The 17,292-nt window shown below is 60.4% G+C and overlaps 1 protein-coding gene across 1 annotated transcript in view; it reads right to left on the bottom strand.

Moving 5' to 3' along the window:
- TAF4 (TATA-box binding protein associated factor 4) overlaps window positions 1-13,524 on the bottom strand; it is a 65,453-nt gene extending 51,929 nt beyond the window's left edge. Inside the window, exon 1 of the mRNA XM_023251046.2 lies at window positions 12,155-13,524. Coding sequence (XP_023106814.2) covers window positions 12,155-13,484 — 1,330 coding nt within the window. The 5' untranslated portion in view covers window positions 13,485-13,524. The remainder of the gene's footprint in view (window positions 1-12,154) is intronic.
- Between the last annotated feature and the right edge of the window lie 3,768 nt (window positions 13,525-17,292).

Genomic DNA, 17,292 nt, shown 5'->3' with positions numbered 1-17,292 from the left:
CCCACCTTCTCTCTCTGTGGCAACCGCTGACCCGTGCGCAGGTACATACAGAGCAGCCACGAGCCCCGGGCGGCCAGCAGGCACCTGAGCGAGCCAACGCGCAGGCACAGCCGCCAGAGGAAGCGGGACGCCAGCGGCTCTGGACACCGTGCACGGGGGCAGCACGTCGACCTGGCAACACCTGGGAGGTGGGCTGAACCCGATGCGTTAACACGGACTTCACCTTGTTGCGCTTTCACGTCCCTCGTCCTTTTGAAGGCGCTACCAGAAACTTCACACTCTGTGTGTGGCCCGCATCACACTCCTCCTGGAGAGCACGGCTCCCAATCTCCCGTCTTCGGGAAACAAGTCCAGAAACAACAAAAGGAACTGTCCCTACACTCCAAGCACATGGCTCTGTTCCCCCTCCGAAACCAGCATCCCCAAAGGCTGTCCCCTCCCCACCTTCCCCCCGAGGCCCGGCCTGTCCCGGCCTCCAGGGGCAGATCCAAAAGCAGGTCTGTCCCCTAACCTCCTAAGCTGGCCACCGACACACAACAGGTAGACACTCACCGCCCTGACACACCCGACCCCATGACCTGGCACCCTGCGCCCCACCCCCCCGCAGGCCCCCCATGGGTCCCCTGCTTGGGCCTGCTCCCCTCTGCTGGTTCCTCCTCTGTTCCACCTCTAGGTGTCAGATGTCCCCCAACAGGTCTCTGGCCTGTCTTCTCTTTGGGCTGTACTGTCCCTCCTCCAAACCCAGTGAGCACACCACCCTCGTGGTTTAAGATGACATCAGTCTTTTTTTTTTTTTCCAAAGTAAACTCTACACCCAATGTGGGGCTTGAACTCACGACCCCGAGATCAAGAGTCCCACCAGCTGAGCCAGACACGTCTCCTGAAATATCATCAGGGCCCCCGCCCCCGATCCCCAGCCCTGAACCCACCTCTGAATTTCAGACGCAAATCTCAGGTCTCCCTGACCCCCTCCCGGACACCCAGTGCACGACCCCCGCGTACACATGTAGAACCAAGAACGTGAGTCTCCGTAAAGAGACCCGGCCTGTTCTCAAGATCTCTCCTGTGTGCGGCTCTGTAGACGAGAGTCTGCCAGTGCCCCCTGGGCTGGCCACCCCTCCCCAGGCAGGAGACCCAGGCGCAGTGTGAGGGCCCTTCTCACAAACAACACAAGAGGGGATGAAGGAGTCCTGCTTGTCTCCACGTGACAAAATACCACACAGCACAGGACGGAAGCATCACTTACGGCCAAGGTCCCAAAGGACGCCTCACAGCACGGTACCCTTTCCACACGCTTGAAGCTGAAAAACCCCACACACTTAACGATGCTCAGGGAGGCCACGGGCAGTTAGGAAAAGAGAAGCAAAGGCGTGGAGGCCGTGGGGTCAGGACGACGGCGGCCACAGGCTGGGGGCGGCGGGGGTTGGACGGTCCCGTGGGATGCTGGCAGGCTCCCAGCTGTTCTGTGGGGTGGAGTTTGCAGGTGCTCGTCACATACAGCAGGTCACGCGGGGACCGGAGACTGTGACTAACTCAACTCTGCGCGTCTAAGATCCAAAACATCCCGTCCCGCACTAGTCTTCTGTCTCAGTTAATGGCTTTTCAAAGTCGTGGCCCGTCCACCAAGCGGACAGACCACAAACGCCTCCAGAAGACTCCCTGACTCACGCCGCAGGCATCCCCGCCACACGAGCGCCACGCTGATGCCGAGCTTCAAAAATGAACGCGGCACAAGCCACGCTCTCCGACCTCAGGTGCTCCCGCTTCGCCGGCAGGTACAGCCTCGCCTGGACCGACTCACGGCCACCCACCCACTGCCAGGCCCCGCGGAGACGGGCCTCGGTGGGACACGCCAGTCCCGAGGAAGCGCCCCGCTCTACCACGGGGGCCATGAGGCCGGCACCCAGAAGCACTGTGGCAGCCTGGGCCTGAACGACACGCAGAAGCACCCAGAAAATAATGCTGTGAGGTGCAGCCGCGACCTGGCGCGCTGCCCACTGTGGAAGCGAGCAGGGGGGGCGCCACAGCAGGCGGGGAGGTTGTGAACGCCCCACGGCCAGACCACCGTCAGGAGTCCGGCTTTGTTCTAGAAGTAACGAGGGACCTGTGGAGGTCCTTGTGTGCAGCAGCCCAAGCAGAGGGGACGTAGTGAGGAATGACGAGGCGCGACTAACAGGTAGTGCGACGGGGCGGGGACAGTGAGGCACCCAAGTGACCGACACTACACCCTCCCGTGCCTGCAGCCCCACCTGGCGCTTGCCCACGACCCCACACTGGGCATCTACTGATGAGGACATCCAGGAGCTGCCTGGAAAGTTCTAAACTACACACAACTGCAAGAGGAAACGCTCTAGGGGTCCACCCCCCCAGAACAAACAGTCACTAAAAATTCTCATAGTGGCCTCGGGTCTCTTTAAGAGAAATAAAACGTTACAGAGAAAAGTGGAGGTCCCGTGCGCAGGCCCGTACCCCCACCGCCCCAGAAGCAGCTACCTGCAGGGAACGAGGGGACACCCTCCGGCCACCTCCCACACTTGGACACACACACATGCCCGCGACACGCAGACCTGAAGAGCGTGCGCCCCCTTCCGCCACCCCTAACCTGCCTTCCGTGCACAGCGCACCTCTGCCGTCCAACATGCCAGCACTGAGCACGGAGCGTGCTTCTGCCCCCGCCGCACACCGTCACACGCAGCTGCTCGTGACCGGGCCTCCGAGGGACTGAGGCTGACGGTCTCAAGAAGGCCAGGCCAGCAAACTCCCCGAGCTGACGGCACAACATTGTCCTCGAGGGTGGCGTGTCCCCAGCAGGTTGGCAGCCCTACCCACGCCGGGAGACGGCCAGCTGTCCCGGCGGTCACCAAGCCAAGTACGGTCAGAGACCCCTACGGAGGTGTGTCTGGACCGTGGAGCCCCCAGAGTCGGAGAGGGGCTGGCTCCACCATCAGTTCCAGGATCGGGACCCCAGAGAGCGGTGTCCAAACCACTCAGCATGAAACGCAAGCTGGGGCTGGCCCACCGGGCACCCGGCCCGGAGCGGTCGGGACCCTGGCCCAGACTCGTAGGACTCCCAGTGAGCTCTGCGCCGGGCTCCCACGGCCCACTTGGAGGCTGTCTTTACTATGTCACCTAGAGCTTGGGAGACGCTCTGAACAAAGTTTCTCGACTGTTAAATACGTACCAAAGTGGCAGCAACCCTGACTTGTTATCTAATCAGTCCAGAGCAGCAGAGAAAATGCTGGAGTGTCCAAAATGGACTATAACAGACAGAAAGCTTATTTTCAGCAATTACTGCAGGAAAAGGAGCAGCTAGTGAGATTCCATTTCAGAAACGATGCTGCATTTATCCCCACCTCCTCCTCTTGCAAACCCATCTTCCGTGGCCCAACAGCCCCATCAGAAAGTAATTCCTGAAGACGGGGACTGCCCTACTCTAGCACAAGTCTGATCTGAAGTTGGTGCCCAATGTCTGCTCATCGACCGACTAATCAAACTCACGAAGCGTGGCTCTGCCCTTCGAGGCCACGAGCAGGGCTGATGGGCGGCCGCCCGGGCACAGCTCTGCAGTCAGGAGAAAGGGCCTTGCACCTGGAGACCGGGGGACCTCCCGACCACTCACCCCTTCCCGCCGTCGGGATGGCCCCAACCTTAATGCCCGCAGCCACTCGGAGAGGAGGCCGGGGGGCCGTCTGGTAGCACGAGGCACAAGCCCCCGCTGACCCCAGGAGTCCGGCGGCCGCCGGACACACCCCTGCCTTCCTACAGCCGGGTCTCTGGAACAGACAGCACCAGCGTGTCGGCCCCTGGGGTCAGCCAGCCTCTTGCCGTGTGCTCGGGACTCGCCGGGCTGTGGATCTTCTCGCGAGAAGGCCCGGCCCTGTGTCAGCTGCCTCAAGCAGGCACGAAGACAAGAGATGCGGCAGGAAGGAGTGATCGCCCCAGGCCCCCCACCTGGCTGGCCTCTCTCTGGGCCCAGCCCCTCGGGTAAGGGGCTGAGGAGGCTCTGAAAAGCCACTCACCTCCTTGGGTCTCAGCATCTTCACTGGGACCACCCGGCTCTAGAATCCTCAGACTCACGGGTCTGTCCATCGGCACACGGCAGGAAGCCCGGGGCGGGCACACAAGTGCAAAACCACGTGGGCTGCTCGACCGCAGCACCTCGTCACCTCATCGGAAGTGCTAATGTCCCTCCCCAGCCATTTCCACACATAAAAAGGCAAAGAAGCCGGGAGGAATTTGCTGCCTTAATGACAAACACTCCTACTTCATAAAAAGCTCCTAAAACAACAACTGCCCCGTGTCCACTTCCCCGAAGGGCAGGTGAAAGGCAGGTGGCGTTCAGGGTCGCCCCTCCTTCCTAGGCCTCCTCCGCCCCCCTACCTGCAGCAGGGGGCCCCGCCTGCTCTCCCGGCCGCCCCCACCCCCGCTCCAAGACAGTCCCCCAGGAGGCGGCCTCACCCTCACGGCCAAAACTTCCATCAAATGCCACGGGACTCCCAAATTCTGACCCCTCGCGGCCTCTGCCCCCAGCCCACACCTTACGCTCAACTACCCCTGATGCCTCCTCAGAAACGGCACCACACGCTTCACGTTCCAGACAGGCCCACGGCCCTCCGCCCCCGTCCCCCTTCACTGCAGTCCTCGGTCTCAGCCACCCCGTGATGCCCTGTCCTCGCAGCGCCGTGGATCGGCTCCCCGGCCGACGTACATCCTAGAGCAAAGGACCTCGGTCTCCATCCACATCCACGGGAAAAGGCCCACCTTCACTTGGTCAAAGAAATACACCCTAGAACCAGACACGACCTTCTAAACGAAACCTGTAGAATGGTAGCAATTTCTAAAAAGTCATCATTTTGGCCATGGCTCTCAAAACCACGGTTTTAAAAGCGTAAATGGTCGAGTCCTCAAGAAGGCAATTTGTATCAAAGACTCATGAATGCTCGATCCATCAGACGCCCGCAGAGCTGTGCACAAAGACATTCACCTGAGGGTCATTCACAGCCGACCAGGGGACGGGATGTGAGCCACAGCAGCCCCTCCCAGGGGCCTGTGGGGAAGCTCCGAAGGAGGGGACTTCAAAGGCCACCAGGGCGGGGGCACTCCCCACACAGGCTAAGGCAGGAGGCGCGGCAGGCCCTCGGTGACTGACCGAAGGTCTCCCCCTGCACGTGCTTCATGCAGGCGGATACAGGTGGTGACCAGCCGGCCAGCCGGGCAAGGCGAGATTATGAGGAACTTTATTTTCTCCCTCACGGTTTTCTTTTCTGCCCACACTTCCCATAATGAATAAAACTTTGTATCAGGAGGAAAAACGTGGGAAAGGAGCCCCTTTCAAAGGACCAGTAGTTTACGACGCTGTGGTTCTGCTACAACACCCACCGGCAGCACCCGCCTCTCCCCTTCCCCGACGTGGGGGCGCCGGGGGCGCCCTGACAAGATCAAACCACGCCAGGCCTGGCCCGTGACCTGCTGTGTTCACTAACCCACGGCGTCGGCCTACGCAAATCCGTACACGGATTATATTAAAAAGCACTCGACAAAGCTCCTCTGTGAAAGGCGTGACGGCCCCTTGGAGAGCTCCCCTGACGCACTCGCCCCCCACACCGTGGCACAAAGATTGAGGTGGAAACGCTGCCTTCCGTCCCCTTCCAGCTGCGGTGGCAACACAAGACGGTCCACACAGTATGGCCACCCCACGCCCCAGCACCTCCCCCCTCCCCAAAGTGCCGGGCCTCATCGCTGACCCCACAAGGCCCCTCTCTGCCCTCTGCAGAGTGTCCAGGCCAACGCCGGCCACTCTGAGTGCAGAGGGCGCAGCACTGAGGACGAGGGCCTTGCTGTTCTGGCTCCTAGTGTCCTGCTCTGTCCGCTCCGTGTCCACTCTGACCGCTGACTGCCCAAAACAAGTCACTGCACAGCGACAGAACCTTCTCACTGCCTGCTCCTCTGCTAAAATCTGCTGTCCAATGCGACGCGGTCATAAAGACCTGTTTTAGGATTTCCCCAACCTTAAGAGCTGGAAAACATTTCAAAATATGCCCTCGGGATACAAGTTCCCCGATGTCAGTGAGGAGGTCCCATACCACCTGGTCACACCCTCCTCAGGAGCTCAGTGGTCAAAGAACCACACACGGCCATCACCCCCTTCCCAGGCCACATGCAAGAGGCAGAGAGGTCCCATTAGACTCCAACTTCGGGATAAAAGACCCAGCTGAGGGGCGCCGGGGTGGCTCAGTCGGTTAAGCGTCCGACTTCGACTCAGGTCATGATCTCGCGGTCTGTGGGTTCGAGCCCCGCGTCGGGCTCTGTGCTGGCGGCTCAGAGCCTGGAGCCTGTTTCAAATTCTGTGACTCCCTCTTTCTCTGACCCTCCCCTGTTCATGCTCTCTCTCTGTCTCAAAAATAAATAAATGTTAAAAAAAAAAAAAACTAAAAAAAAAGACGACCCAGCTGAGAAGGCCTGCAGAGGGGCTCTGAGCCTCCAGCCCAATCTACACTCACTCACACGCCCACACTGGGAGGGCCTCCGTCCACTCACATGCAGGGGGATGTGGCCAGGCAAGCGGCCACAGAGGAAAGCTGGACAAGAAGGGGGCAGGCGGCTGGGTGGCTCAGTCGGTTAAGCATCGGACTTTGACTCGTCATGATCTCACAGTTCATGAGTTTGAGCCCCGCTTCGGGTGAGCTCAAGACCTGCTTCAGGTGAGCCCCGCTTCTCTCTCTCTCTCTCTCTCTCTCTCTCTCTCTCTCTCTCTCTCTCCCCCTCGCTCATCTGCACTCTCTCTCTCTTAAAAAAAAAAAAAAAAAAGGAGGGGGTATCCATGCACTTTTCAAATGTGGGGGCGGGTGCCTAAATTGTGGACAATGTTTATACCTCTTTGCGTTTTGAAGATTTCGTTCCCTTAGTGCAGACACCTAAGGAAGTGTAAGAATCAAAAATTGTACTTAAAAGGGTTCCCGGTTCTAGCATAGAAACATAAAGTTCTCAATTTCCAAACGAGGCTACAGCACTTGATCTACTACACAGGGTGTTAAGAGACACTGGTCAGCAATCTACCGCCCTGAAGTCTGTGTGTTTCTAACCTACAGTGCCCCACGCCGTGGCAATCTCACCCCCAGCTGGAAACAACTGTCCCTCACACGCTGGGGCACGGCACCCAGGACAGAGGCTCCAGTGGCGAGAAAGGACCTCTCTCCTTCAGTCTTCTTACTATCAAAGACCTGATCACATAAAAGACTGCCAGCCTCCAGTCGAAGACAAGTTTCAGAGACGAGAGCCCTAAACAGTAACTATTTCCCAGGACGATCAAGAAAACCTGAGACTCCTGCTTATCATCAACATGAGGAAAAGTAAAAGTGCTTTTGAGAACTTTGCAAACTCCCCAAACCTAAGGCAAGTTGCTCCAGAGTCCTTTTAAATCTCTGCTTCAAGATTTTTAAAACCAGTTGTTAATTATGTCTTGATCAACTCACACACGACCAGCTATTTCTCGAAAAGCTTTCTTCAAATGTATCATTTCAGATGAGGAAAGCTTACATTTACACGCCGAAGCCGAAGCCGGGGTTAGGAGCACACCAGGAACTACCTTTATTTTGATTTCAAGGAAACAGCCACGTGCGCGCCCCGCTGCTCTGCCCCACCAACCTGCTTCGTTTCTAGGGCAGGGTCTGAACTGGGTCAGTCCCGTTCTGATCAAACACCGCTGCCCGAGGGGACCCAGTGCCCACTTGTCAGCAACTCCTACAGCACAAGCGAGGGCACTCACTCGCCATGGCCCGGAGGTGACAGAACTCCTGGGAGTCGGGCCCTTTGGCCCCTGGGTTCATCGGCCACCCAGGTAGCAAGATCCCGCTTGCTAACCACTTCCTCGTGGGGCGCTAAGAAATACGGATCTACCCTGGACCGGCAAACGCAAACGACTCGGGAAGTCTCGACTTTTCAAACTCCAGTAATTGTGCCATACGCGCACAGCACGCGTTGCCCTCCAGCACGGTAGGCAGCAGGAGAGAACAGATGCCCCAGGAGGGTCTAAGGGACCCCTTTCCTGGTTCTTGCCAAAAGGTGAGAACCGCCAGCTCCAAAAGACCCCCACGTACGCCTGAAACGCCACCCCACCCCCAGGCTCCAAGACGGCTTTGTCCTCCCTTAAGGTAGTGGTGACAGTCAGGGGCGAGGTGCGGACAGAGGATGGCCTCCCCTCCAAGCCCACGGTGTGGAAGCTCAGAGAAGCTACCTCTGTCCCCGCCAAGCAGAGCTGTCCAGTGCCGGCCGCGTGTGGCTCTCCGGGAGTTCTTTTCCCTTTCTCTTTATGAACGTCACCATTACACAAGTACATCAAAAGCAAAACCCCAAGGCCTTTGGGCTAAAGCAAACCCCATGCCAAAGCCCACTCCGAGCAGGCAACCGCGCCCACTGCCCCCACGGCAGCAGGACACGTCCGTCGGGTCTGTGACCGGCCTGTGACAGCCCAGCAACTTTCCCACTCACACAACCAGAGTCAGCCACCGCACCAGGTTCCCCGGTGACTGAAAACGCGTCCAAGGCTGCTATGGTTTTGATGAGAATAAAGCTGTCTTTAGACCCGGCAACATCTACAGCAACATAATGCTTAAGACCCGCAAAAACCGTAACGTCACTGGGACAGCACATAAATAACAGACGTTACACGACAGAGGCGTGTCCCATTCGTCCCGACAGGATTCCGTAATGCTTTGCAAAATGGTCAGCGGCACTTTCTAGCTGGGGCAACTGGGACTCCAAGCAGAGAAGGCAAGAGTGCACTCAAGTAACAAAATCTAAACGTGCAAACGCACCCCTCGGGCCACAGCACTTGCGGGCAAGACCGGCCACCAGAATGTCCAGTTAATTAACGTCAGTGCTGGGCTCTCCACACCCTACCGCCCGGCTCAGGGTCAGCCCTCCGGGAAATAACCTGGCCCAACAGCCGAGTCGGCTACCGCTGGGTTCTTCCCTTCCCTACCAGCAAATAACTGCGTTCATCATGGTGGGAGCCATGTTTTTACGAGCAAGGATATTAACAGCGATAACATTCACTTCCAATAAGGAGCATGCAAATGCTACCAGGCCAAGGCAACTACGCCGATGGAGAGGAAACGGTGCTCCGTCCCGGAATGAGAACCTACGCGCTGGCCAAACCTTCAGGTGACAGGTGAGCATTCTCTGCAAAAGCAGGACAAACAGACGTCCACTGCAAAAAACACTAACTTGCCACACCAAGAGATAACCTTTGGAAGTGAGCATCTTTAACATAGCATCTACCTGAAAAGATCTTTTAAAACCATTTAGGCACATGCTAATTTTGGTGTCATATCACTTTTCTTTCTCTCAATGATGATCATAATATTACCGGGATGTTACGACTAACAAGCTGTATGAAACGAGCGCTGTTCGCAGTTCTTGGAGAAGTGCCTTTGCGGCAAAAATCTCTTATCTGTTCTTGCTATCCCCATAGCGGACAAAACCGACACTCTGGTACCTTCAAACGAGCAAATCGATTACGACAACGTAAGCATTTCTTTACAAAATTGTCCTAACAAAGAAGATCAAAGTGGAACTCGCTAAAGCCAAAATCCACATGGGTTCCAGCGCACGATGAGAAGGCCTGGGGCCCCGGTGAGACCCCCGTACCTCCTCTCCCCATCTGGAGCTCGACCTGCAGGAAGGAGAGGAGCTGAGGGGCCAGCCTCGTTCATACGCGCTCACTTGACACCTGTGTGCAGCCTGGAACGGCCTCCCGCCCCTGATCCCTTCCCAAGCGTCTGCGTCTCTGAGTTGTAGCAAGAACGAGCTATTAGCCGAGCACGGTTATTTGTGTAAGTCACTTCTACCTCCGCTGTACACGTCTTTGGGATGAGAGATTTCAGTGAAGAGGGAACATCAAGGAAGAGAGTTTAGTATTTCCTGATCGATTATATAACTAGAATATTCATAACCTGTCATTTTGGTTTACAAAATTGCACTATTTAAAAGCGAGAACTTTGTTCCGGGGTGATACTTTTTTTTGCTCCCGCTGTTGTAAAAAGGAGGTGATGTAACTATTCAGAGTTCCCAATCGGTGGGGGCCGGGGTGTGGGGAGCGTCAAAGAAAACACGGACACACATCTTTTATATTCCAGAAGACATCTGTCACCCCAATGTCAACACGGGCTGCTCTCTGCTCTCAAATCCCGGGGACTTAACGCAAACACTCATGACAACTCTTACAGCTTTTTTCAAGGACTGGTCTACTGGCACACGAAGACCTCTGTGACAGCGACGTTAAAACCAAAGATGAAAGTGAGTCCAGGGTCACTCGTGGCAGAGACGCCCTTTCCCAACCATGGCTTCCTCCCCCGGCACAAAAATAAGGAAGGGGTTTCGCCTGCGCCAAGGCGCAGACCAAGGAGACCCAGCCATCCCCAGACCACCGCACCTGCAGGCGTCACACGGGCCCTGCCGGTCAGGCCAAGCACCTGCCTCGCCAACTACTGACCAGCTCACACCAGTTCCCAACAACACGAGTGCGGCACGGGAATGGTCTCTGGCAGGAGTAAGGCAGGTGCTGAGCTGTGCAGGACCCCCCGAAAGGGAGTTTTATACATAGGGAAAGGACATTCCCACGTTTTACATAATGCACCACAACCCCGAATTCCCTTTTTCAAAGGTTACTAAAAGATCAGCCCTATTCTCCACCGAAAAGTCAAAACACACACAACGAGCAAAACAGAACCTTCAAATAAGCACCCACTACAAACTCAAAAAACAAACCAGACGCGTCCTAAGGGGCATCTCGACACCTCTCCAGCAACTTCTTCTGCGTCACCTTGTCCCCTCTGAGCACGGCAAGCCCCGGAGACGTGGGTCTGGGCTGCCCACTTCCCCCGCCCCTGCCGGCCTAGGAACACCCTCACGGGCTCTGACAAGAAAACCCTCCCTTGTTAAGACGCTGAAATTCTGTCAAGGTGACCAACGGCTCTTTCCCAGAAAGCACGCGGGGACACGGGAGGTGCTGTTTCCGCTCCCGCCACCGCGTTGGCCGCTACAGCAGCACATGTTACTACACAGCCAGGGAGGAGCTCTCCAGAAGCTCCCGGTCCTCGCGGGCGAGGCGGAGGGGATGCGAGAGGAGACAGGGCTTCTCAGTGCTCGAGTTTCTCTCTGCTCAAGAATCCCAAAACACAGCAGCATGAGCTGGGACGCTGTGGGGTACCATTCACTGTCAGACCTGAAGAACCCCAACCGACTGCCAGGGATGACCCAAGAGACCGGGGAAACGCACAGGCTGTGGCCGCGACTGCTCCCCCTCGCTAGGCACCACCGTGTGCACCTCTGAGAGACCCGCTGATCTCACCGGATGGCACTAACCAGAGCGACCGAGCATCCTTTAACCCGCAGCACGGCACTGCTGGACGCTGTGGCCGAAGCAGTTCACGACACAGTGGGAGGCAGGGACGTGGACCAGGAAGGGTGTGTGTGCCCAAGGATCCCTCCAGGGCTCACCTGGGATCTCTGCCATCCTGCCGCTAGCAGGGAAGCGGAAGCTTTCCGTGCACGCTTGCCCGGCCACAAGGAAGGGGCGTCCCTACTCTGCCTGACCTCACCAGCTGGGGAGAGTGCCCAGCCCTCCATCACAGCCCAGAGTAGCAGAGGAGCAGACGAGTTCCGTTCACAGGCCTTAACACAACCGATCCCCAAAACCAGAAGGGGAAAGCACCGGACCCAAGAAAGCCATGGACCCAGGCTGCATAACCCAGTAAGCCGTTCCAGCGGAGGCCGGCAGCCAGAGCGCTGCACGGCGGGGGGAGGGGAGGAGCGGGACAGGGGCACAGGGAGCCGGGAGAGCAGAAGAGCGGCTGCTGCACGGTGGGAGCCCAGAAACTTTGCAATGCAAACAGCGAGCTGAGGCCAAGCGCTGCCCCAGGAAAGGGGACCCCTGTTGCCACAGCACCCAGGGGCCGTGCCCGCAGACACACACACACACACACACACACACACACACACGCATGGCAGAGAGCTCTCCCGCACCCGGCAGGGGAGCGCCCCAGCTCCTTCGCTGCAGGCCCGCGCAAGACCCGTGACCTCAGCGCCCTGCCAGCCCCACAACTTCCTGGACTCCCCGCGGGGGCAGCCAGGCCCGCCCGGCGCGGCCACTCACCTGGGGGCAGCTGGAAGTTCTGGATGTTGGTCGGGTTCTGAGGCGGCTGCGGCAGGCGAGGGGCGAGGACCGTGGGCGTCAGCGTGGCCCGGATCCCGCCGGTGGTGGCCGAGGGCGTCCTGGGCAGGCTCTGGGGCCCCGCGCTGGCCGAGCCTTTGGGCAGCCCGGTGGGGGTGCCGGGGGCCGGCGGCGGCGGCAGTCCGGCGGCGGCAGCGGCGGGCAGCGCCCCTTGCATAGTTGGCCCGAGGATCATGCCGGCCCCCGCGCCGGCCGGGCAGCTGGCCGCCAGGGCCTGCGGCGGCGCGGGCGCCGGCTGCACCGCCGTCTTGGGCGAGTCGGCCTTGGCCACCTGCGCGGGCGCGGCGGCGGCGGCGGCGGCGGCGGCGGGCCCGGGCTGACTGTTGGCGGCGGGCGGCGGGGCGGGCGCGGGCGCGGGGGTCGGGGCGGGCGCGGGGGCCGGGGCCGGGGCAGGGGCCGGGGCGGGCGCGGGGGCCGGGGCGGGCGCGAGGGCGGGCGCGGGCGCGGCGCTGCCCCCGTTCTGCGCCGCCGCCGGGGCTCCGGCCGGGGGGCCGGGCGGCCGGGCCAGGCTGGCGGCGGCCGGCGGCGGCGGAGGCGGCGGGGCGGCGGCGGCGGCGGGGGGCGCGGCGGGCGCGGGGGGCGCGGGCGGCGAGGGGGCGCGGGGCGCGGGCGCGGCGGGGGCGCCGAGGAAGGGCGGCGTCTGGATGACAGTGGCGGCGGCAGCGGCGGGCTTGGGCGGCGGCGCGGGCGCGGGCCCGTTGTGGAGCAGGCTGACAGCAGGTGCGGCGGCGGCGCGGAGCGAGGTCCCCAGCGCGGCGCTCCCATTCAAAGTTTGCGCGGCGCCGGGGCCGCCGGGCGGGCCGTTGCGGGCGGCGGGCTGGGCGGCGGGCGCGGCCGCGGCCCCCGGCGCGCAGGCCCCGGCCCCGGGCCCGGCCCCGGCGCCGGCGCCGGCCTCGAGCGCGCTCAGCTTCGCGGCGGGCCCTGCGGGGACAAGCGGGATGGCGCGGTGAGGACGCGGGCCCGGCCGGCGCCCGCCCGCGCTCAGGCCGCGCCGCGCTCTACCTGCGGGGGGCGGCTCCGGCGCCGCTGCGGGCGCGCCCTCGGCCGGCACGGCCGCTCCGGCTCCGACATGGTTCCCGAGCGCGCCGGCGGCCGCGGCCCGCGCCTCGGGCGCGCGGGGCGCGAGGTGGTGGTGGTGGGCCGCGCTGGCCGCCAGCTGCGACTCGAGCGAGCCCACCAGGTCGCTCACCACTTTCTCGTCCACCTCGCTGTTGAAGAAGACCTCGTCCAGCAGATCCGAGCCCGCCGCCATCTTTCCTCCTCGGCCCGCCGCCGCCGCCGCTCGCCGGCGCTGGGCGGGGAGGAGGCTCCGCGCGGGCGGGCGGGCGGGCGGGCGGGCAGGCGCGGGCGGGGGGCGGCGCGCGCCTGCGGGGCGGGGGCGGCGGCCGGGCGGGCGGGGGGCGGCCGGCGTAGGGGGGGGTGTAGAGGGCGGTGACGGCGCGGTGCGCAGGCGCGGCGGCGCGCCCGCCCCCGCCCGCCGCCCGGCGCGTTGCCATTGGTCACGGCGCCCCCCGCCCGGCCGCTCGGCGCCTCGTCATTGGCCGCGGCGCGCGCTTAAAAGGCGCGGCCAATGGCTGCTAGCGGCAGAGGCCGGGGCGCGGGCGGGCGGCCTGGGCTCGGTGGGCGAGCGGGCGGCATCGGGCCGGCGGGCTGTGGGGGTGCGGGCGGCCGGGAGGGCCAGGGACTGGGGCAGACGGACGGCTAGGCGCGGCAGGCGGGGTCCGCACCCCGGGCCTGCTGGGGGCAACGGCGGTGACTCGCTCTTTGTCTGCACTCGTTCCAAAATGGCTGCGGCCGGAGCTGACGGGAGCGCCGGGCGGTCGAGGGAGGGAGGGAGGATGGGAGGGAGGCCGTGCTCCCGAGGCCCGTCCGCCGCTGCCTTCGCGGGGCCGGAGCCGGGACAGGCGGGCGGCGGCGGCGCCACGGCTGCGGGCGGGCCGGGCCTGGCCGAGGACTGGCCTCGCGGCGTCGGTTGCGCGACTGCCGGGCGAGGCGGTGCGTCCTGGGCCCCGCGCGTCCCCGACCCCGTCCCCGTCCCCGTCCCCCCGCCGCGGCCCGAGCTTCCCCGGAGGGAGTGGCGCCCGGCCTGGGGCGGCACGGCTCCCGCACACGGGTATCCATAAATCACTGGGGGAGCCGACAGCGCTTGTGGCGACCGGCAGTCCCGAGTCGGGAGCGGTCCTGTGTGGACGGCCTCTTCCTGTTTGCTCTGTTCCCTTTGACAAAGTGCGTGACCTAAACACTGTGCACGAGCATCTCCGCTGTAGAACTGACTAGCTCAGGTACAGTGCTCTTCGTGCCGGGTTTTGCTTGTTTGCTTTTTACCAACAGACGGTGTTCCGGGACGCTTGGCGAGGACAACCGCGGTCTCCGGGCAGCGTGACCCAGCCCCGCGCGCCTGGGGGCGGGGGACCCGTGCACCTGCACCTCCGCGCGCAGGAGGAACGGGACGCGCCGGGTGTGGGGGCGGGGGGCTGGGACCCGCGGCTCCCGTGCCCATCTCCTCCAGCCCCTGGAGCCCGGCCCGGGCTGGGGTCTGGCTTTCAAATAGCGGAAATGTGGAATTCTGTATAAAATCGTAATCTCTAAAGGCTTACAAATAATTAGAAAAGCTTAAAGTAGGCCAAGCAACAGCATTGGCAGGCTGATTTCAGGCCCCGTGTGATGACATCTGTACCGGGAAACAGATGTGAGCCATCGTCCACACCCTCAAAGCATTACGATTGGGGTGGGGGTAGAAAGTGAAGCCCACTGTTCTGCTCCGCTGCACCCTGGAGGGCCGGTGTGACTGCGGGGGAGGGGGGATCCCCACTCTCAGGTCGCCCCTGCTACATTACTGTCGTCTTCCCTGAAGGAAGGTTGGTGGTGCCATCTCAGGGCACCCCTGCTTCTCCACACAGCGGTGGCTTCCTGCGTTCTCTGACGGGACCCCCCTCCCCCAGCCTCCGGTCAGCCTGCACTCTTGGACGCAGGCCAGCATGGCTGCTCTCCTCTGCATCTGGCCTGCTCCCTGCAGGGGCGCTGATCTCACCCGCAGACTGCTCCAGGGCACTGTCCTACAGGAAGTGTGGGCGGTTAAGTCTGCACCCCACCTCACCCCCTGTGGTCCCATTTCCCTGCCAGGGGAGTCCCCGTCCCCTGCCCCCACCCCAGGGAAGATGGGAGCCACAGTGCTCCCTGGAGCACTGCCCACCTTGAGAGTGAACAGGGGCAGTGAGGAAGCCATGGGGCCACCTTGTGTGCCTTTTCAGTGTCTCTTCAATAAAATAGAGAAAGCATCAGACACAAACACGAGAGTAAATCATTTCTGCGTTGCTCTGGCCGTGTGAAAGGTACGCGATGTTGGTTGTGTTCCCTTTGCTTCTGTTGTCTACCCGCAATACTACATAAGAAAACATTTTTTAAAGACCCAGGCCTAGGCTACCAGAGTCCCATTCACCTGGGGGACCTCCCCACCCCAGCGGATGGTGCTCCTCAGCCCCGTGGATCTGGCAGGGTGTGCCGGTCATCAAGAATGGATCCCTGACCCGGGGTCAAGTGCAGGAACACCTAACTGATCCATAGATGTATACACATCCGCTTCTTAGGGCTGTCAGCATCATCATAAACAGGGACTTACAGAAACGACAGAAATTCATTCTCACAGTTCCAGAAGCCAGGAGTCCAACATTAAAGTGCGCAGGGTCCTTCCCACCTCCTGCCTCTGGTGGCCCCTGGGCTTGCACCAATCTGTGCCTCTGTGGTCACACGGCTTCTCTGCATCTCTGTGTCTTCTCATCTTTTTTTTTTTTTTTATGTTCATTTGTTTTTGATTGGGGGCAGGGGGTCAGAGGGTCTTAAGCAGGCTCTGTTCTGACGGCAGAGAGCCAGAAGTGGGGCTCAAACTCACGAACCGTGAGATTATGACCTGAGCCAAAGTTGGACACTCACCCAACTGAGCCATTCAGGCACCTGTGTATTCTTTCATCTTTTTTATTTTTTAATTTTTTAACATTTTTATTTGTTTTTGAGAGAGACAGCATGAGCAGGAGAGGGGCAGAGAGAGAGGGAGACAGAATCCGAAGCAGACTCCCGGCTCTAAGATGTCAGCACAGAGCCCAACGTGGGGCTTGAACTCACAGACCGTGAGCTCGTGACCTGAGTCAAAGTTGGACGCCCAACTGACTGAGCCACCCAGGTGCCCCTCCTTTCATCTTTAGAGGATACTTCTAACTGAATTTAGGGCCCACCATAAATTCAGAATGGTTTCATTTCAACACTGTTAAGCAATTACATATGCAAAGACCCCATTTCCAGATTGTCATGTGCTGAGGTTCTGGGTGGATGTGAATTTGGGGGGAACACTTCAACCCAATATAACAGATGACTAGTTTGTTCATTTATGGAAAGAAGACCGAAATTTCAGATCAATCAGAAGGCCATCATCAGCCCGATCGGCCCCTTTGCCCCAGAACAGTAGCCTGAGAGTTGGTGCATCTGGAGTGGAATCCACTAGCCAAGGCCACCCCTCCCTGTTCTGCCTCGGAAAGAAAGTGTGGTGCTGAAGTCTGCTCTGTGGCCACAGGTAAGCGACACAGGTAAGCGACACTGAGCTCTCCCTCCATGCCAGGCCAAGCCTGTGTGGCAGATGAGGGGACTGACGCTCAGGAAGGATGTCATTAGTAGCCCAAGGTCTCTCCCGGTGGAGACAGAAACCTGGGACTCTGACCCCAGAGCTGACAGACACTGGCAATGCTCCTTTTAGACTGGCAAGGTGGACCGAGCCCTTGGTACACTGATTAGATGTCTGCTCCGAAGTTAGAGTCAGGCCTGCCTCCTCTCGGAGCTTGACCTGGATCTGCTGGATGCAGGCTGTCTACAAACTCTCGAATGACTCATTTACGACGGTGTCTTGGCTGACTCCCACAAATAGCTAACTACAGCTGTCACGGATGGATTTTACTAGTTTAGCTCAGGGAGGGGCTTATTTCGAAGTTTACGTGGGAACTCCGATAGGTCAGCCTTCCTGGGCCGTCTCCCTCGCCACGTCAGAGTACAAGCAAGAAACAGCCTTCCTATCA

This window comes from Felis catus, chromosome A3 (assembly GCF_018350175.1).
Source record: "Felis catus isolate Fca126 chromosome A3, F.catus_Fca126_mat1.0, whole genome shotgun sequence".
NCBI lineage: Eukaryota > Metazoa > Chordata > Mammalia > Carnivora > Felidae > Felis > Felis catus.
This window is presented reverse-complemented; position numbering and strand designations above follow the sequence as displayed.